Genomic DNA, 21219 nt, shown 5'->3' on the forward strand with positions numbered 1-21219 from the left:
CTAGTAATACTTTTTTATTATTGATTAAATTATATTAAAAACTACAAAATCATGAGAGATAGAAAAAAATCTTTAAATGATAAAATGTGAAACCTAATAACTCTATCAGTCTATCTCATAATTCTGTAGGTTTCAAAATATATTTTAACAAATGATAAAAAAAAGTATGTTAAAGAATGTATTACTAACTCTCCTCATAAATAATCTACTTAAAAGATCAAATGGACGAAAACATTAAACCATCTTTCATAGATTTTTTTCCCCAAACATTGTTGGGATCCAATTACAAGTAATGAGACTTTAGTCTTATATAGTATGAGATTCTAGTATAGGATTTATAAGGCCTTGGACTTCAACTACAACAACTAGCTTTTGTGGTGGGGTTCTAACAAAGTTTTTATCAATTGGTATCTAAGTCTTCCACCATGTTTCCCAATTGCATTCGAATGCTGCGAGTAATGACATCAGCGTAGCAATGTTCACCCAAGACTAGTGAAAAGGGTTGCAAAACATGGTGGGATGCTAGGATGCAATTGTAAGGCATAATCTAGTTTCATTAAATGATCAAATGGAAGAAAACATTAAACCATCTTTCATAGTTTTATTTTATAATGTTTCAAACATTGTTAGGATCAAATTACAAGGTATGAGACTTGAGTCCAATATAGTATGAAATTCTAGTATAGGATTTATAAGGCCGTGGACTTCAACTACAACAGCATTGCAATGTTCACCTAAGACTAGTCAAAGGAATGGTAGAACATGGTGGGATGTTAGGATCCAATTGTATGGCATCCACCATGTTTCCCAGCTACATACAATCTGTGTGAGTAGTGACGTCAGCATTGCAATGTTTGCCTAAGACTAGTCAAAGGGATTGTAGAACATGGTGGGATGTTAGGATCCAATTGTATGGCATGGGACTTGAATCCCACATTGGATGTACGTATGATATTTTAATGTGGGGTTTATAACAACTACTACAACTAACTTTTGTGGTGTGATTCCAAGGTTCTTATCAGACACCATCCCTTCAAATGAATGGTTCGTTAAGAGATGTACTTTAGTAGTCTAGCTAGGCAAGGGGAAACCAGAAGTTACACTAAAACAGGCACCGTAAAACAGAAATACAAATATATAGATAATAGTAGATTGATATTGGCATCTGAACATTTTGTGAGAAGAAATAAAGCTGCCTAAAATTCTCAACTTTCTTTCTGAAAAAAGTAATTAGGACCATTAATTTCATGACTTACACGTGCCAGTCAAAAAGAAAATGGGAGAAAGCAAATGAAAAATGTACCAATAAAAAGTTGGATAAGGCACTTTACTTATTATAGTTCAGTAAACATTCACCATCATCTTCAACGTACACTCCTCCATTTCCCGAAGATACTTGCCAAACATTTTCATTTGAAGCTGTTGCCAATTGGCTTTCCCTCATAAAATGCTTCGGGTCATTGCTATCATGCTGCACCCTCCCAGTAATCTCCAAGCACAAGCCCTTGCTTATGCCTTTGTGTGATTGCCTATCTTTAGCAGACTTCCTACTGAAGCCCAAGTCCACAAAAACCGGTTGAATCTTAAGAGTTGGGTTTGGTTTGATACGGTTCATTTCCCTTTCATCTTGTGGACGTAATATTCTATTTTCCGACTGCAATTCTGAAACCTCATCTTCATTCACAAGAACCTACAAGATATAAATCAGAATCCAAAAAAAAAAAAAAAAACAGGTACTCTGCATAATAATAGGCTTGTTATAAACAAGCATACGAAGACTACTAGACAAGCAACAACAATGGGATAAAGGTGAAGGTATCTAACACAACGAATTGCATGCTTTGAAAAGACTTTTTCATCTCAAATTCAAGACTTTCATCCTATAGAACCCATAACATGTAGTATGTAAAACCATCAAAACAATGGAGCAAGCATAATAACTTGAAATACATCTGAAGATACCAGGAAATAATCACACAAATCCAACTTAATAATGAGACATTTGTATCCAATTCTACACAGGATAATTCATGCTTCAGCAAATCCAACAAGTAACAGCAGGTCAGATCATATGGCTAAAGTATAAACCTTGCGGCCAACTAGATCAAAAGTCACAACAACTCTATTCCGTTTGGCTCGCTCAGCTTCTTCCATCTCCTCTTGTTTCTTCTTCAACATTTCTTTTTCCTAAAGAAAGAAGACAAAATTGAGACATTCAAATGTGTCCTAAAAATAGTATCACATGTGAACATGATTTCAAGATGTGTACAAAATAGAATACCTCCTTTGACAACCAACTGTTTCCATCAATCTCATAGTAGTCACTTTGGTCATCAATAACTGTTGTACGAGCTGCAGCATTTCGGTCATAATCAACAAGCCTCTTTGCATAAGCTTCAGCAGCAGCCTCAGCATCTGACAAGGGAGGCAAACTTTCTTCCAGACCAGCATATGAGCTACCCTCTCTTAACACAAGTGCGCCACAAAAATTGCAAGGCCCCTCTCCTTCTTGTTCACAAACTATTTTTCCACAAGACAAGCAATTGCTGACCAGCCTGTGCCGACGTGCTTGACAAGCGCATGGTCTTCCCTGCTGGAACACAATTGACCCTTTGGCAGCCTCAGCAAGTGAGACGGCTTTCCCAGCTTTCTTCTTTTTGGAACTCACTTGGTTTCCCTTTTGTGATGTTCTTGATTCACTGCCTGCAGCTGGAGCCTGATTCTCCTGATTACTTCTAACTGCATTCTTGTTGGGTTCTGCCTGATTACTTCGGCCCGGCGCCCCTGCTTTTGGTGTTCTAAATGATTTCTTAGTGCCACTAGCAGATGTCTCAACTGAAGGCGGTTTGACATATGCATGTAATTTGGTGGTTGGAACATCTGAGCTGGTACCGAATTCTGAGTGCCCTCTCCGTCGTAAATATTCTTCAATCACAGTTTTCCCTGCTTCCTGACCAATTATATTCTGCAAGGGAAAATAAAGATACATCTATTCAGAGCTAAATCTTCCATTAAACATATACATAACAAGATTCCATTCTCAATTAATCGTTTTTCATTAAAATGAATGCATCGTTAGGATATTCAAAACAGTTCGTACTTAAACCCTAATGTCCTAGATTTAGAGCGAGTAGAAGGTCTGGGATTTTGATCACCAGCAGAATAAAGTTTAAAATAAAAAAATAAAAAAAATCATAATGGATCGGGAGCAATTAGAATCTAAATTTCATAAAATAAAATTCTCGTGATGAAAAGAAAAGAAAAGAAAAGAGGGGTTACGTCAAGGTACTCTTTAGCATCTCGTGGCTGAGCAAGGTCGCAATAAGAAACGAGGCCTTTAATGATCTCTTCGTCCAAACCTAAACCCAAACCTGTTTCTATCTTCGAGCATAACTCCACCAGCGCCTTCTCCAGCCACTCCCCCGCCGATTCCATCTCCTCTCTCAGCCGCTGCGCTTATCGGCTTATGTCATGGAGGCCGTTTTTTCTTGCATATAAGTTACTCGCAGAATTTACTGGTTATAATTTATTTAAATAAATAAAAAAAAAAGTAATATATTATTTATCACTTTTTCTTTCCTTAGTAATTTTTATTTACTTTGGTACACCCTTTAAAATCAGGAAAACGAGAGAGTATTGACAGTTGACTTGATTGAATGTATGAATGTAAATTTTGCAATGATGAGTCGTGCATTGCTTCCGAAACACGTTGCCGCCGTGGTGAAAACCCAAAAGGATCCTCTGAAAGCGCTCGAGATGTTCAACTCGGCGAAAAGCGAGGACGGCTTCAAGCACACGGCGTTAACGTACAAATGCATAGTCCAGAAGCTCGGCCACCACGGCGAGTTTGAAGAGATGGAGAAGCTGCTTTCGGAGATGCGAGATAGCGTCAACAACGCGCTTCTGGAAGGAGCCTACATCGGAGCTATGAAAAGCTACGGCAGAAAAGGGAAGGTTCAGGAAGCGGTGGACACGTTCGAACGCATGGACTTCTACAACTGCGACCCCTCCGTTCATTCCTACAACGCCATCATGAACATTCTCGTCGAGTACGGCTTCCATAACCAGGCCCACAAAGTGTACATGAGAATGAGAGACAAAGGGCTGGAATCTGATGTGTACACGTACACCGTAAGGATCAAGTCTTTCTGTAGGACTCGTAGGCCTCATGCTGCTCTCAGGCTCCTTCGAAACATGCGTGATCTTGGGTGTGATTCAAATGCTGTGGCCTATTGCAATGTGGTTGCTGGTCTTTATGATTCTGGCCACTGTGATCAGGCACGTCAGTTGTTCGATGAAATGCTTGCGCGGTGTTTGTGTCCCGATGTTGTCACGTTTAATAAGCTTGTGCATGTGCTTTGCAAGAAGGGTCTTGTTTCTGAAAGTGAGAAGCTTCTCAACAAGGTTTTCAAGAGGGGGGTTTGTCCCAATTTGTTCACTTTTAATATATTCGTTCAAGGGCTTTGTAGGGAAGGTGATCTTGACCGCGCTGCTAGGTTGTTGGCTAGTGTGTCGAGGGAAGGACTGTGTCTTGATGTTGTTACTTATAATATATTGATATGTGGGCTTTGTAGGAATTCGCGGCTTGTGGAGGCGGAGGAGTACTTGCAGAAAATGGTGAATGAAGGATTTGAGCCTGATGGGTTTACTTATAACAGTATTATTGATGGATACTGCAAGAAGGGGATGGTGCCAAATGCGAATAGAGTGCTGAAGGATGCAGTTTTTAAGGGTTTTAAGCCTGATGAGTTTACTTATTGTTCCTTAATTAACGGGTTTTGCCGGGATGGTGACCCTGATCAAGCCATGGCAGTCTTTAAGGATGGACTGGGAAAAGGTTTAAGGCCGAGCATTGTTGTTTACAATACCTTGATTAAAGGGTTGTGTCTTCAGGGTCTTATTTTGCCAGCTCTGCAATTGATGAATGAGATGGCAGAAAATGGTTGTCAACCTGATATATGGACTTATAATGTAGTGATAAATGGCTTGTGCAAGATGGGTTGTGTGTCTGATGCTAATCATCTTGTCGATGATGCTATTGCCAAAGGGTGCCTCCCGGATATATTTACCTATAATACTATAATTGATGGCTACTGTAAACAGTTGAAGTTAGACAATGCAACTGAGATAGTAAATAGAATGTGGAGTCAGGGAATGACTCCTGATGTTATTACATACAATACCTTGTTGAATGGGCTCTGTAAGGCTGCTAAATCTGAAGAAGTAATGGGGATTTTCAAGGCAATGGAGGAGAAGGGATGTGCTCCAAACATTATTACATACAACATTATTGTAGAGAGCCTTTGCAAAGCTAAGAAAGTAAATGAAGCTGTAGATTTGCTTGGGGATATGAAAAGCAAGGGTTTGAAACCTGATGTTGTTAGTTTTGGCACGTTGATCACTGGGTTCTGTAAGATTGGGGATATTGATGCTGCTTACCAGTTATTTAGAAGGATGGAAAAACAATATGATGTTTGTCATACAACAGCAACATATAATATTATAATCTGTGCATTTTCTGAACAGCTCAATATGAATATGGCCATGAAGCTCTTTTCTGAGATGAAGGACAACGACTGTGACCCAGACAACTATACTTATCGGGTTTTGATTGATGGCTTTTGCAAAATGGGAAATGTTACTCAAGGATACAATTTTCTTTTGGAAAATATTGAAAAGGGGTTTATTCCATCACTAACGACATTTGGACGGGTTTTAAATTGTCTTTGTGTAAAGCACAAGGTTCATGAAGCTGTTGGTGTCATCCACCTTATGTTACAAAAGGGTATTGTTCCAGAGACTGTAAATACAATTTTTGAAGCTGATAAAAAGGTGGTAGCAGCACCTAAGATTGTTGTAGAAGATTTGTTGAAGAAGGGCCATATAACTTATCCCACTTATGAACTACTATATGATGGTATAAGAGATAAAAAGATACTTAAGAAAAGACTCCCAACTGTGAATTCTCTTCATCGAGGGGCCAAATCACCAGCTGTTGATTAGAAGATAATATCTTTGGAAAGTGATCTTTCATGAACCTCTGCTCAGTTCTAACTTCTAACTTGTTTGGAGCTTACAGTAGATACCTATTATGATGCTGAATTTCATGGCTTTTTCTCGCAGAATGCAAGCCATGGTCAGAAGTTTTGGTCCAGGTATTTGTACTATCTATACTTTTGCTTCTTCATCAATAATGAATAGATTGTATTGATAAGCACATTTTATGACAGAACACTGGTTGAAACATAATATTCAGTCCATTGACATGTAAATACTTGACTCATCACCAAGCCTATATATGTGAGCCCAGGGATAGCTGAAATTTGAATAATGCACATTATATGTTTTTATTTTTCATTATTATTATTATTATTATTATTATTATTATTATTATTATTATTATTATTATTATTATTATGTATCCAAATAAATAATACAGTTTTATTTGACCAAAATGCTACTGTGAGGCTTTGGGATGCTCGTGTGTTTTGGGTGTAAATTGGGGTTTTGATGGCATAGAAACTCGAGAGAATTGGGGGTATGTGATTATGGAAAGTCTTTCTTTACAGGGCTAAAGCTTGGTTTGCTATATAGCTATTTTTATTATTTTGTATTTGACATGAAATGGCAATCATTAAAGGCAAAATCACTTCAAACAATAGGGGGTATGTTGCCGAAATGTGATGGCTTGATGCTATCTGCCTCCAAAATGCAGCTGCAGTGTGGTTTTCTCCGTGACAGGTAGTGTGGCTATGTCAATGGGTGCTCCAGAGCGGTATCAACTGCGGTATGATATTTTTTCCATGTGAATATGTCAATAATCGGTATGATATTTTTTCCTCGTGAATATGTCAATAATGATGGGACCATTTTCGTCAAATATAACACAAATAATATCAATTTCAGGACAAGGTAGGCAAGTTGCAATGCTCACCTACCACACTTGAGTCTGCATTCCAGATTTTTCATTCACAATGGTACATGTGAAGAATGAGGAATAATGATGCTCAACCCCATACTTAAGTCCTCAAAAAACAAGAAAGAAATATGGCTGCTAATTTCATAGCATTCTGTTGAGATTTATGGCATGGAAATTATAATACAAGTCGTGGTTGTATATCTAAAGGTTAGCTCCTTTCCATTGAGATGTACTGTGTGTAGTCATTGATGGTGGAGTTTTAGATATGGAAGCATAATTGTTAGGGACTATAATTCATAGCCTCGAATGTCCTTATATTCTTTGTTCATTTTCGTATTGCAGGTTAACTCCCTACACAGGATACAAAAACTGTTTCTTACTTCCCAGAAATCAGACAAAAGAACCCTGAACCCACATACAGGATTTGCATCATATTCACGTAGATGCATTAAATATTTACCAGCAAAAAGTATGTGCGCCATCTTGACGTCAGAATATACTACTCTCAGTTTGTTAAGAAGGTTCTGATTATTCAGAAAGTCAAGAAAAAGCAGGCATAAAAAAACTGAGAGAACATGCCTGTTTCACCTATTATCTTTCAATTAATTGTTGGGAATTTAAGTGTGGATAATAAAGTCCCATATGTTGATCTCAAAAAAAGATTCATATGCCCAATGTAATTAAATTAACCCTTTTTTGCCCAACGTATTTCCCTTACGAGGGACTAATAATTTTTTGAAGAGAATCAGTCCTTGTTGTTTGTTATTTAGTAAACGAGGGCGTAAAGTTGGATGCATTGCACTTGCACGGTATATATAGGACCTCTCTTTTGCTTGGAGTTATGTTGACAATTGAAGTGAACAATACACAAGTACACTCGGGAAGGAATGGAAGAAGGATGGGTTTCTCTGCTGAGCAAGTGCAGCAGCCTGAAAGCCACGAAGCAAATCCACGCCAACATCTGCAAAACCGGTCTTCACACAGACCCTTTCGTCTTCGGCAAGCTCCTTCTCCACTGCGCCATCTCCATCACGGATGCTCTCCACTACGCTCTCCGTCTCTTCCACCACTTCCCCAACCCTGACACCTTCATGCACAACACCCTCATTCGCGCACTCTCCCTCTCCCAAACCCCTCTCCTCTCCCTCCACCCCTTCATCCAACTGCGTCGCCAACCCACCCTCTTCCCCGACAGCTTCTCCTTCGCCTTCGCCCTCAAAGCCGTCGCCAACTCCCGCCACCTCAGCCCTGGCATTCAGCTCCACTCCCAGGCCTTCCGCCACGGCTTCGACGCCCACATCTTCGTTGGAACAACGCTGATCAGCATGTATGCCGAATGCGGTGATGCCGGCTCCGCGCGCCGGGTGTTCGACGAAATGTCTCAACCGAATGTTGTTGCGTGGAACGCTGCTGTCACCGCGGCTTTCCGTTGCGGCAACGTGGAAGGCGCGCGGGACGTGTTTGGGCGAATGCCGGTTCGGAATTTGACTTCCTGGAATGTGTTGCTTGCTGGTCACGCCAAAGCAGGTGAGCTTGGGTTGGCGAGGAGGGTTTTTGTTGAGATGCCTCTGAGAGATGATGTTTCTTGGAGCACTATTATTGTTGGGTTTGCTCATAATGGCTGCTTTGACGAGGCTTTTGGGTTTTTCAGGGAGTTGCTGCGCGAGGGAATTGGGATAAATGAGGTGAGCCTCACTGGGGTGTTGTCTGCTTGTGCTCAAGCTGGGGCTTTTGATTTTGGGAAGATTTTGCATGGGTTTGTGGAGAAAGCTGGGTTTCTTTATGTTGGTTCTGTGAACAATGCTCTCATAGATACCTACTCCAAGTGTGGGAATGTGGCTATGGCCAGGTTGGTCTTTCAGAATATGCCGGTGGCAGCGAGGAGCAATGTGTCTTGGACATCGATAATAGCGGGACTTGCGATGCAAGGTTATGGAGAAGAGGCAATACAGCTTTTTCATGAGATGGAAGAGTCTGGAGTTAGGCCAGATGGTATTACTTTTATATCGTTGCTGTATGCTTGCAGCCATAGTGGCTTGGTTGAGGAAGGGTGTGGTTTTTTTTCTAAGATGAAGAATTTGTATGGTATTGAACCTGCCATTGAGCATTATGGTTGCATGGTTGATTTGTATGGTCGAGCTGCTAGGTTGCAGAAGGCCTATGAATTTATATGTGAAATGCCAGTTTCGCCTAATGCCATCATTTGGAGGACTCTCCTTGGGGCTTGTAGCATTCATGGTAATATTGAATTGGCAGAGCTTGTGAAAGCGAGGCTTGCTGAAATGGATCCGGACAACTCTGGTGACCATGTACTGCTCTCAAATGTTTACGCCATTGCAGGGAAATGGAAGGATGTTGCCAGCATAAGAAGAACCATGACTGAACATAGTATGAAAAAAACTCCTGGTTGGAGCATGATTGAACTAGACAAGGTCATTTATGGTTTTGTGGCTGGTGAAAAGCCTAACGAGGTTACGGAGGAGGCTCATGAAAAGCTGAGGGAAATAATGTTGAGACTCAGAGCTGAAGCAGGTTATGCACCACAGCTAAAGAGTGTTCTGCATGATATTGAAGAGGAAGAAAAAGAAGATTCGGTTTCTAAGCACAGCGAGAAGCTTGCTGCAGCTTTTGGAATAGCAAAACTTCCCAAGGGAAGGATATTAAGAATTGTGAAGAACCTGAGAGTTTGTGGGGACTGCCATACTGTGATGAAGCTGATTTCTAAAGTTTATCAAGTAGAAATTATTGTGAGAGATAGAAGCCGCTTCCACTCATTCAAGGATGGATCTTGTTCTTGCAAAGATTACTGGTGACAGAGGTCAGGTGATTGATCAAGTAGTTTATCTTGACTTGACTGCTTTTGTTTACAACGAAAATACACAAGTTAATTGTTTCCTGATATTCACCAATTTGACTGATCTGGATAGCTCAATGCTGACATCACATGATGGTCTAATAAAATTGCTACTAGAGAAGCATTTAGTTGTTCAGTCAACTGTCAAGTGGTTTTTCTGCCATTACTGGAGAAGTATGGTGAAATGGTAATGGCCATTAATTGAGAAGTAATGCAGCCAATAACTACTGGTCTTTCTACAATCATTCCTCTAGAGCACAGACACCTATTGGAAGAAAGAAAAAGAGAAGTGAAAATCATGAACCAACAAAATCATGCAAACTGGAGGGGAGCAACACTTTATTGAGGTATTCAAAATGCAACGATTATGGTCACAACAAAATTAATTGTCAAACCATGTCTTTACATTCACTAAGACAAAGAAACAAGGAATGTTTCGATCCGTTGATGGACGAGCTGCTTAAGGCCTCCCAAATACCATGCCACTTAGATTTTCCAGCAATTTCAATTCTTCATGGTGATAATGATCGCCATAGTGATTTTTTTGCAGAAGTTGTTGGACCGGGAGAGGTTGTTGTCGTAACAGAACTTGGTCTCTTGGTTGTGGCAGCGGAATCTCTGCTGGTAGTGGTAGAGGCAGATTGTAGTTGTAGGAACTTTTTCATTCAAAAGGTGACGATGAAACTCATTGCAACGGTTTAGTGAACATAGTTCCATGGCCTTGACACCTATAGTTGAATTATAAACAAATTTTCCATTACCTTAGTAATGATAATTAAGACCTTAAGCTTGCTGGTCAGCTTTGATTCTTTGTTTTATTGGATTCCTCTTTTTTACGATTATAAACCAATTGGTATGTTTACTTGTGAGATGGATAGCAGTCATTGATTAAAAATATATTTTATATAATAATTATTATAATTAAAAAAATATTATCTTTAATTCTAATCGTAAATAATATAGGACAAATTATGGAGATCAATAAATAGTTACTTTTAAATAATTCTACCATATATTCAAGTTTTATTCCAAACATATCTTTTATTTTAAGTGACTGTTATGTTTAATATTAAATATAAGTAAATGTATAGGAAATAAAGTTAACAATAAATGAATAGTAAAAAAGAAATTTAACCTAATTAAGTTTAAATTTAATTTATTATTTATAATTAGGACCGAAAGTAGTATTGTTTGTATATTTTAAATTGTTATTTATAATTTGAAAACAGTTATGTTTATTTTATAACAATAAAAAAAATTGATTATATAATGGTTATTATTTAATTTATACAATAATGGATTAATGGAACTAATGTATACAATATTTGAGATAAATATTGAATAATGCAATCTAGAACACCAAACCTTTGATAGTGAGAGATCAAAGAAATTTTTTCCTTAACATGCATGCTCTGTTTATGTGTTATTATACCGCATGTAATATAATAAGATCTATGATTGGTTCTTGGAAATCCCATTTTGTAATAATGAAAATATCATTTTCAAATTTAATAAAAATGGTGAAAAAAATAATATCAAGCCTTTAATCAAAGAGTTATATAGTTTTTATGATTAATAATATTGTAAATATATGCTTTGTTATAAAAATTGATAAAAGAAAAAGATTAATTTAAATGTAACATTACCTTTATTAATATATTGCGACAAATTTCTTTATAAATCACATTTGAAGTAATGTCAATATCTTTATTTTCATTATTTTTAACTAAAATCTTGAGAGTTTTTCTTGATGTATCTCTTGATATAATTATATATAGCTGACTGTGTGGAAAAATTTTGTGACAAAAATAATTCAATATGTTTTAAAGATTAATTTGGACTCTTGTCGATAATTATTGTAAAAGAAATATTCATGAAGAACTATCTGTGTTAAAATTTAAAAAGAATATTTGCACCAAAAGAAGATAATGAAAGTTTAAGAATAAATACCTTTTAAGATCAATTTTACTTCTAGATAAAATATTGCCTTCTAAAACATATTTTCCCATCTTTGTGATAATTAGTTAAATACCATTACATAATCTCGATGATAGGTTAATATTTCTTAACATGCATAACTGGAAGTCCAACTTTTAACTTCAAAACATTATTTGAAAGCCTAGAAGAAGTAATTGTGTTTAAGAATTATGGAGTGTTGACATCATCTGAACTATTAATTTCATCATTTTTAGAAAAATGTGTATCCAAGTTTGGATAATTTTGCTCCTCACCAATGACAATATATGCTCATTTATCATGTCAACGATGTAATTTTTAGGAGTTAAAAGCCTTATATTTTAACTTTATTTTGACTTAATAAAAATCTCAAAGATATTTTACACTGAAACTCCACCCCCCCCCCCCCCCTCCCTCTCTCTATATATACAAAATATTTTATTTTGGCTTTTAATTTTGTTATTATTACTTTTTTTATGTTTTGGTTTTGATTACCTATTGTTAAATAATGAACTTTTTTTTTTCACTTTTACACTGAAGCTAACATATTTGTATATGAATTAATCATTACATTGTTAATCAATTATATCTTTTAATAGTATTATGTTAATTATTTATTTAATAAAATAATAATAAATAAATAATTTTAAAAGATATCATTAATTGTCAATATAAAATTTTTTACATTAGCAGTGTATAAATGATTAACTCTTCGTATATACACTGCATTTAATTTTGTTGCTATTACTTTTTATCTATTTTGATTTTGTTGTTTATTAACGTCTTGATTTTATAAACTCAAGAGTCATCGTCTCATGTTCTTTTGTAAAATACTGTCTATTGGAAATAAAATTAATAAGTAAAATAATTTTTATTCATCTTCTTTATTTTCAAAAATTAAAATCAATAATTGTGACTTCCAATCCAAGATTAATAAATTAAATATAAAATATAAAATTAACTTTGGAAAAAGTGCACATAATGATACCAGATTCTGTTTTTTTTTTTTTTAAATAATAAGTGTCTACTTGTATGATTCAATGAGGGAATACTTCAGATCTATTACTACTGTTCTTTTCTTTTTCCTCCTTTAAGAGAAAAGTGTCAGAATAATGCATCATTTATTCTCATTCTTACAAGATAGTCATTATAGAGTGCTTCTAACATGAAGTAGTTGAGCACATGCTTCACCTATAAGACAGTAAAATGACTGGCAATAGCAAGTTATTTTAACTTGTTTATAATTGCAAAATAGTCCTTATATTATATGTGGAAACGCGGTGGCGACGAAGGCATGGTGGCAATAAAGGTGTTGTCTCCTTCCACGGTGGCAGCGGAGGCGTGACCTCCTTTGCGCGGTGGCAGCGGGAGCGCATACTCTTTCAGGCGGTGGCAACGAAAGCTCAGCCTTGTTCGCGCGGTGGCAGTAGAGGTGTCGTTTCCTTCCACGGTGGTAGCAGCAAAGGCGTGACCTCCTTTGCGCCAACATCGCCACCAGCCTCCCCATGCCCGTCCAGTCCATGAAGTTCATCGCCGTCATCGCTATCTTCACCTCCCTACCCCTCACCATCCCTCAAATCTCCACCGCAGGACTCTCCGTCATTGCCATCCTCCTCCTTCTCGGGGCCACTGGCCTCACCGCTACCTCTCCCTCCTTGTCGTCTGCGACATTTAGCTCTCCTAGGGCCTCTCCTTCGCCTTCTCCATCATCAACTACATTTGCCACGACCAAAACCTCGTCACCTCCAAATCCGGCTCGCCCTCGACGGCCTCGTCGTTGTCGTCTTCCTCGTCCTCACTATCGATGCCAGCGACCACCCCCCACCCTCACCACCACAAGAAAACCAAAATAGGGACTAATATGCAAAATATAAAAATATTATTTTCTAAGTTACCGGTTTATTATAATATTAAATTTAATGGTAAAAAATAATGTTTCACCCATGTACCACATTTTTTGCCACTTCATGTTAGAATTTTCCGTCATTATAATTAAATTTATAATATTTACATGATTTATTTATACATATAATATAATACATAAATTAAAATTAAATATGGATATAATACAAAATGATTATTACTTATTTTTAAAGTGATATTATTAAATTTATAGATAATTATTACAATGATATTATTTTTATGAAAAATAATTATTTTTTACAGAAGTCATAGTGAATGATGAATTATTGGGTAGATTATAAAGAACAATTGTTGAATGAATTAAAACAATTATTACATAGAGAATTTATACAGAAGATGTTTCGTTTATTGATGTAAAAAATAAAGTTATTTACTTTATCATAAGTAAGATAAGATAAACAAGGTTGAACCAATGAACTACATTAAGAATCTACCTTTCTTTTGCTTCATAATTTCCATTCATTTTATTGGGCAAATATCACTGTACATTGAAACAATATGCAAAGATATTAAGACACAAATATAAAGATGACATAATTAAGATGAGTATGACGAATTTATTCAGCAAATCTACCTTCCTTTTGTTTCATAATTTCTATCTATTTTCTTTTCTTCCTATTATAGACTTCAATTAACTTGTAAAAACTCACCAAAACAATTAACTTATAAAAACCCTTCAAATCTCCTTAAAAATTTTAGGTGTATTATAGAAGTTTTATGAGCAAGGGCTATTTTTAAAAAGAAAAGTAGAAGTAACACATTTAAAAAAAAAATATTTATAATTTTTTAAATTTGGATTTTTATTAATTTTATTGCCAAATTTTTTTAAATAAATATTTATTTAAAAAGTAAAGCAATAATAATAATAATAATAAAATACTATTTTACATAATGAATTGATTTTGTGTTTGGAAAATAACATGGACGGTGGATGAGATATTTTGAAATAGAGTGTGACTGAGGAGTCTGCATAGAGCTGTGAACGTGATTTTACCAACCGAACCAAAAATCTGATCGAGTCCGCGGTCAGCATTTTGTGCTGTGCTTCTCTGTTCATTGTTCCTAACCTTCAACTTTGGCTCTCATTCTTTAATTTTTCATTTTCACTTTTCATCACTGCCCTTTGAAGCTCTGCATCCTCAAATGGCTCTTTCCGCAACACTTACGCCTCCTTCATCTCCAAAATTCAACCTTTACGCCAAAATTCGTAGACCCTTTTTCCCTCACTCCGTAACTTCCCCTAATCCCCTAAAGATTCGGGCTTCAACTACTCTGGATTATTCCAATGTCTCAACCAACGACAAATCCTCCCCTTTGAAGGTTAGAATAATTCGCCCCCTAGCTGTTAATGCCTTTATTCCATTGATACTAATTGTGTTCTCCAAATTATTGTTTTGGTTTTCTTAAATTTTTATGGATGCGTGGAAGATTATTCATTGGACATGTGGGCAAAGTGGTATGATTGTGTATAAATTTCTTAAATTTGTTGCTAAACTTTGTTTTTTTTCATCAATTTGACACTGATCAATTTAACACTTACTTCCACCCAGTTAAAATATAAAGTAGGGAACCAGACTGGTTCGTGTAGCTTTGAATGTTGTTAAGGTTTCGTGTTTTGCATGGATTTAACAAAATAGGCTAGAGTTTATCAGAACTTCAGAAGTCCATTATCTTGTTGATTCATGCAATAAACGTTCTATTTGTTTTACTTTGTTGGCTTATAAAAGCTATTGTCTTTTCAATTAGTTGAAATTTGGATTCCAGTTTAATTGTGAGAGAAAATTTCAGAGATTTATGTTAGAGTATGTAATCATTTCTTGCCTCCAACATAATGGTTTTTTCTTTATCCACTAGACTAGTAATTGGCAATGGAAATTCAAGGAAAATCTTATAAACATTTATTATGAAGAGCATGTGAAGGAGAGTCCAGAACCTTCCCAAAATATCTTGATGATGCCAACCATTTCTGATGTGAGCACTGTTGAGGAATGGAGATTAGTGGCTGGAGACATTGCCCAACGTAATGGCAATGTCAATTGGCGGGCAACTATTGTCGATTGGCCTGGACTGGGTTATTCTGATCGGCCAAAGATGGACTACAATGCCGATGTCTTGGAAAAATTTCTTGTTGATTTCATCAATTCACCCAATGGTCCAATAAAACAATCAGGTACTGGCAGCCGGGGGGATAATTCCATTTTGTAATAATTTTCACTAAAAAGTTAACATTACATTAATCTTTCAAGTTTTGAACTATATTTCTTTTAGCAACATTTTATATCGTCATAGTAAAGTTAGGTTGCAATTATTATTTATCTCTTTAGGAACTTTTGCTTATACTTAATTTCATAATTTACTTTGTTAATTTGTATATTTATGCATGATTTATAGTTAAGAAGTTTAGAGACTAAAATTAATTATATGCTTTACTGCATTGGATTATGTGTTTGAGAAATTTTCCTTTGCTATTCCTTTATTTTGCTTTTTCTAAGATATAATTTCTTACCAACTTAACAGGCTTCTAAGGCTTTTGGTTTTGTTCTTTTTTTCCCCCTTTAATGGTTGGATATGAGAATATAACTTTCAGCGCATTGGATTATGTGTTTGAGAAATTTTGATAAGCTATTCTTTTATGTTGGTTTTTGAAGATATAATTCCTTGCCTGCTTGCCAGGTTTCTAAGGCTTTTGGTTATCTTCTTCTCATTCTTTTTTGATTGGTGGGTATGAAAGATCAAGACTCAATAGAGTATTTGTTTCATTCTAGCAAAATGAGCTCTTTACACTCTGGAGCTGGGGATTCATTTTTCCATGAAGTAGATAATTTCATGTTTACCACGTTTCTTCTATTGTTTTATCTAGCATGATGTATTCGAAAATTATGGGTGCCAAGTATGTTTGTGTTTGCCCATTAATTGCCTTCTGTTTGAGTGGTTTTTTCTAGGGTGCATATTTGTTTACATAAGTAGTTGAATATGGCCTGGCTTTGTATTGATTAGTGTTTATGACTAACATAATTCATGTTAAAATAGAAAATGATCTGATAATTTTTGGAGGAGGGCATGCTGCATCAATTGTAGTCCGTGCTGCAAAAAAGGGTCTGGTGAAGCCCAAAGCTATAGCTGCCGTTGCACCAACTTGGGCTGGTCCCCTTCCAATTGTGTTTGGTCGAGATTCTAACATGGAAACAAGGTACATCTTTTCAGTGTACATCTTTTCCTTGCTGATTTCTCTTGCATTCCTTTCTTGTTTCTACTGAAAGGAAAATAAATTTAAGGCAGTGGTCTTAAACATTTCCTTACTGAAATTTAAATTAATAATTAACTTCAGGGTAAATTTCCTTGCAATTGTTGAGGCAGTAGAAGGATACAGCACTGGTTTGTTTTATATCTGTATCAAATTTGGTTCCATAAATTGTTGAGCTAATTTTTGAATCTTGAATTGAAAATGGTGTTGAATTGTATGATTCCTCAAGACAATGAAAAATACCTTAAAATGTATTGATAAATGTTGTATGGTTTTAAATGTAATGATCTTAATTTTGGAATGGAGAAAAAAAATTATATAGTACAATTTATATTGTAACCATGATTGGTGCTAGCAAAAAACAAAAACTCTCTAATACTCTCCTTCCAACACTCTTCTATTTGTTAAAATATATTGGAAACTATAAAATGATAAGTAAGGTTTATTAAATAAGAAGTGAGATTCACAATCTTACGATTTCCAACAATTTTCGGTCAATATTAGAGAGTACCCCCCTCTTTTCCTTTTTATATGTTGGATTTTTTCTAAAATTTTGTTTCTATTTACTTATCAATTTTAAGTTTCAAGACAACATTAATTTGCTATGTTATCAATTATACCTTTACTTCTCACCTGACTTTTAATTAATTTACACATGACAACTAATGTACATTTATTATGAAGCAAAAATGAAAGATGGTATAATAAGGAACATCAAAATCATTATATGGGAAATAGGAAAATTAATTATGTTTCTTGTTATGTGTTTAACAACCTTAAACGACTATTATACAGGAACAAAGGTAGTATTTAAGAAGAGTGTATTGTTAGCATTTCTCTTGTAACCATAAGTTCACTTGTCAAAATTTTTCATCATAACTCATAAGTCATAACTGAGTCTCACTAGTCTCTATCAACTTATATGGAAGCTAATAAATAAAAGGACAAAACTTAGGTACAACTCCTTATGTGTGGTTGGTGTTGTTCTCTAATCCGAATTAAAGTTTTATCTCGGTAGTATGTGTAAATGTTTATTAATGAGATCAACATTAAATGCAAATACATATTAGCGAGGTAAAACTCATATTCTGATTAGAAAATAACACAACCACACCTGTATTTAAGTTTGCCCTAAATAAAAAGGACAAATCATAAGTACAATTCCTTAGGTGTGATTGATGTTGTTCTTCAATCAAAATTAAAGATTTACATGATATCATGCACATGTATTTAATACAATATTCATTAATATACATTTATACATATTATCGAGATAAATCTTCAATTTTGATTAGAGAATAACACCAACCACACCTAAAAAATTATACCTAAGTTTTGTCCAAATAAAAATATTCATAACACAGTAGTACCCAAGTAAACTCACTAGTTATATTTCTTTGTATGTTCCTACTTAATGGTAGCTCATCCCAGGAACATTGGCCCATGTTGTTTATGGACATTCAACTATAATTAAGTTTGGCATGTAATATATTGTCAAGAACAATACAATGTTCCTCTTCTTTGCTTTAGGAGCCACATAAAAGTGACTGCACAAAGCCGATATTTCATAACAATAAAAACAAAAGCAATGATATAACCAAACAAGTTTATATAGAATAGGTGACTATGTGAAGCCTGTTTTAGAAGAATAAAAATTTAGTAATGGAACAGCCACACAAGTTTCAGAGTGAAGGAGTAACTGTGTCAGGTTCCTGTTGTAGAAGAATGAAAACGAAGCAATGGAATAATCAAATAGGGAGTGTTCACAGTATTGCTTTACTATTTTTTTTTATTTATAATTTAAGCTTATACAACTTTTCATTTTTTTTAGAAATGGTGAAACAAAAGCCGCAACAACAGTAATAAAGAATGTAGAGTTGTATGATTGGTATTAGTGATATGAAGTCATACTTATTCGTACTTATATTGCATGATTCAAACTTCAAAGCCATTTGAGATTCATCACATGATATGAATTTTAGCTACCTGAATCTTATTGATTCTTGTGAATCAAATTGTAAATCCTGCTACTCTGAAAATTACGGTGTATATAACTCCTTGCTCTTGATAAGTGGGAACAGTGTGATAGTAATATGATGTGCCTCTTAAAACATCTTCCTATTTTTCACTCCACTAAATTTCCTTTGATTTCCCGTATAATTCTCATTCCCATTGATATATATATTCAAAGAGCCATGCATTCCAGGACCATGTTACCATGTTCTGCAATATAACTGACATCTTTTCTCCCTTCCTCATGAACCTGACAGGTATGGTCTTCTAAGAGGCACGTTAAAGGCCCCTGCAGTTGGCTGGATGATGTATAACATGCTTGTGAGCAACGAAAATGCAATCCAATCACAGTACAAATCACATGTATATGCCAACCCTGAGAATGTGACTCCAGGAATTGTGGAAAGCAGATACGCGTTGACAAAACGAAAAGGAGCGCGTTACTTGCCTGCCGCGTTCCTGACTGGTGAATTAGATCCTGTAACATCTCGCGAAGAATTTCTTGAACTCTTTGCAGCGTTGGAGGGGAAGACACCAGTGCTGGTTGTATCAACCAAAGGATCTCCCAAGAGGTCCAAGGCTGAGATGGAAGCTCTCAAGGGAGCCAAAGGGGTGAGCAAGTTTGTGGAAGTGCCAGGGGCTCTTCTTCCTCAAGAGGAGTATCCTGCTTTGGTAGCAGAAGAGCTTTATCAGTTCTTGCAAGAATATTTTGGCACTGTTGCATAGAATTCACATTTTCTTTTTGGCAATTTATCTATCAAGACAAACGGGCTATGTCACACTATCATTGATGTTCTGCAGGTTTCCCCCTTCTGTATGTTGATGCAGCTTCTGGAGGCACAGATATTAATTGATGGAAAAAGTTTGTGCAAGGGTGTACACACATGTTTGTGTAGTGTGATTTTATTTTACTATTATAGAAACCCTCGTGTATACGAGGATTACACTTAACAAATCATTTCCGACTTGGCTGATGACTTGAACACAACTTCTCAGATGAAAGATACTAAAAAAAGAATCAAGGTTTTCTGGTGCTTTTGCCTTTTAATTTTTAAAATAGCTGTCTTGAAAAACTCATTCTTAGAATGATTTTTGACTGTTGGCTATGCAAACATTTTTATATTGATAGTGTATTTTTTTTATTGTGCGAGAATTCAGTTAAACTTTAAAAAGTTTTATTTTTATTACTAAAGTATAAAATAAAAAAAATAAAAAAATAAAAAAAAAAAATCTCCAAATCAAATAGCACCTAAATTTCCACGCTTAGTTAATCTGAGTTTCTCTTCTTCTGAAAGGGTAAAATGAAGCCTTAGCACGAGAGATTTGTCTAAAAATGTGACACCTTCTACCCCAACGTTAATACACAATAAATGTAAACAATAATTTCTTTTTCTTTTTGAGTAAATAAAATCTTTCATAGTTTAATAACATCTTTCATGTATAAAACAATTATTTCAAATCTCATAAGGTAGAAGATTCACATTCGTAACTCATCAATCATAAAAAGTCAAATATAAGTATTAAACTCAAGAAATCATATAAAGGAGAATATATATTAATTCCAGTAAAGGTGGCAGTGCCTCCTAGTTAGGAATTAATATATCACTTTCAAATCATGTAATAAAATAGTATGACAAAGATGTACATTTTGGTCTTTTCTCAAGAACGTTCAAAATTACAAAGGAAGAGAAAATTAAAGCTTTTAAAATAATAACATCCAAAATAAGCCTAGCTATGTCCGATGTCACATCCTATCAGAGCATGCCCAACTGAAGCCTTAAGCCTCATACCAACATCCTCATGATGCTGATTACCTGCAACATAATTTAAACATATACAAAAACAACAAGGGAGTGAGAAACATCTCACTCAGTTTCAGGTACAGAAATAAAAGTTAGATAGCCCACACACACACACAACAAATATAAGTCACATGTAAATAACATAAATAATCAATATCACATATATATATTTATCATGCTATGATGTCATGGACTCGACTCATAAATGCATGCATGTGGCGCCATAAGGAAGTTTCACATATCATCACTGGTGACCCAAAGGTACACCTGGTTACATCACTGGTGACCCTAAGGTACACCTGGTTACATCACTGGTGACCCTAAGGTACACCTTGTTAGCAAGTTACATCGCTGGTGACCCCAAGGTACACCTCGTTAGCAAGTTACATCACTGGTGACCCTAAGGTACACCTCGTTAGCAAGTTACATCACTGGTGACCCTAAGGTACACCTCGTTAGCATCAACTGTCGGTGACCCTGAGGTACACCTTGTTAGCATCGTTGGTAT

General features: G+C 35.6%; 4 protein-coding genes across 11 annotated transcripts; 3 read left to right on the top strand and 1 right to left on the bottom strand.

Moving 5' to 3' along the window:
* Positions 1-1117: 1117 nt before the first annotated feature.
* Positions 1118-3504, bottom strand: LOC109808280 (transcription regulator/ zinc ion binding protein). Its single transcript, XM_020371195.3, has 4 exons — positions 3280-3504; positions 2282-2965; positions 2089-2187; positions 1118-1690 (listed from the first exon to the last, which is right to left on the bottom strand). The coding sequence occupies exons 1-4, from the start codon at positions 3433-3435 to the stop codon at positions 1328-1330; spliced, it is 1302 nt and encodes a 433-aa protein (XP_020226784.1). The 5' UTR covers positions 3436-3504; the 3' UTR covers positions 1118-1327.
* Positions 3505-3528: 24 nt separating this feature from the next.
* On the top strand, positions 3529-7664 carry LOC109807035 (Pentatricopeptide repeat (PPR) superfamily protein). Of its 7 annotated transcripts, none has more exons than XM_083075509.1 (4): positions 3529-6155; positions 6641-6824; positions 6907-7126; positions 7262-7664. In XM_083075509.1, exon 1 carries the CDS (start codon positions 3661-3663, stop codon positions 6001-6003), a length of 2343 nt encoding a protein of 780 aa, XP_082931635.1. In that variant the 5' UTR covers positions 3529-3660; the 3' UTR covers positions 6004-6155; positions 6641-6824; positions 6907-7126; positions 7262-7664. The 7 variants fall into 7 exon arrangements, with proteins under 7 accessions (XP_082931635.1, XP_082931634.1, XP_082931638.1 ...); XM_083075508.1 differs by having other exon boundaries at positions 6663-6824; XM_083075512.1 differs by having other exon boundaries at positions 6663-6787.
* A 142-nt stretch (positions 7665-7806) lies between these two features.
* LOC145958401 (Tetratricopeptide repeat (TPR)-like superfamily protein) lies at positions 7807-10642 on the top strand. The gene has a single exon (XM_083075514.1). The coding sequence runs from the start codon at positions 7807-7809 to the stop codon at positions 9730-9732; it is 1926 nt and encodes a 641-aa protein (XP_082931640.1). The 3' UTR covers positions 9733-10642.
* A 3960-nt stretch (positions 10643-14602) lies between these two features.
* On the top strand, positions 14603-20062 carry LOC109809398 (alpha/beta-Hydrolases superfamily protein). Of its 2 annotated transcripts, XM_029273431.2 has the most exons (5): positions 14603-14972; positions 15507-15822; positions 16683-16842; positions 19167-19521; positions 19711-20062. In XM_029273431.2, the coding sequence occupies exons 1-5, from the start codon at positions 14796-14798 to the stop codon at positions 19858-19860; spliced, it is 1158 nt and encodes a 385-aa protein (XP_029129264.1). In that variant the 5' UTR covers positions 14603-14795; the 3' UTR covers positions 19861-20062. The 2 variants fall into 2 exon arrangements, with proteins under 2 accessions (XP_029129264.1, XP_020228286.1); XM_020372697.3 differs by having other exon boundaries at positions 14605-14972; positions 19167-19957.
* Positions 20063-21219: the final 1157 nt, after the last annotated feature.

Source organism: Cajanus cajan, chromosome 5 (assembly GCF_000230855.2).
Source record: "Cajanus cajan strain Asha chromosome 5, NIPB_CcT2T_4, whole genome shotgun sequence".
Lineage (NCBI taxonomy): Eukaryota > Viridiplantae > Streptophyta > Magnoliopsida > Fabales > Fabaceae > Cajanus > Cajanus cajan.

Coding starts and splice junctions, on each gene's coding strand:
- LOC109808280 (XM_020371195.3), bottom strand. CDS start 3,435: ATGGAATCGGCGGGGGAGTGGCTGGAGAAGGCGCTGGTGGAGTTATGC. Junction 2,188..2,281: donor ACAGTTGGTTGTCAAAGGAG/GTATTCTATTTT, acceptor TTCTTTCTTTAG/GAAAAAGAAATGTTGAAGAA. Junction 1,691..2,088: donor TTGATCTAGTTGGCCGCAAG/GTTTATACTTTA, acceptor TATATCTTGTAG/GTTCTTGTGAATGAAGATGA.
- LOC109807035 (XM_083075507.1), top strand. CDS start 3,661: ATGAATGTAAATTTTGCAATGATGAGTCGTGCATTGCTTCCGAAACAC.
- LOC145958401 (XM_083075514.1), top strand. CDS start 7,807: ATGGAAGAAGGATGGGTTTCTCTGCTGAGCAAGTGCAGCAGCCTGAAA.
- LOC109809398 (XM_029273431.2), top strand. CDS start 14,796: ATGGCTCTTTCCGCAACACTTACGCCTCCTTCATCTCCAAAATTCAAC. Junction 16,843..19,166: donor GATTCTAACATGGAAACAAG/GTACATCTTTTC, acceptor TGAACCTGACAG/GTATGGTCTTCTAAGAGGCA. Junction 19,522..19,710: donor CTCTCAAGGGAGCCAAAGGG/GTGAGCAAGTTT, acceptor GATGTTCTGCAG/GTTTCCCCCTTCTGTATGTT.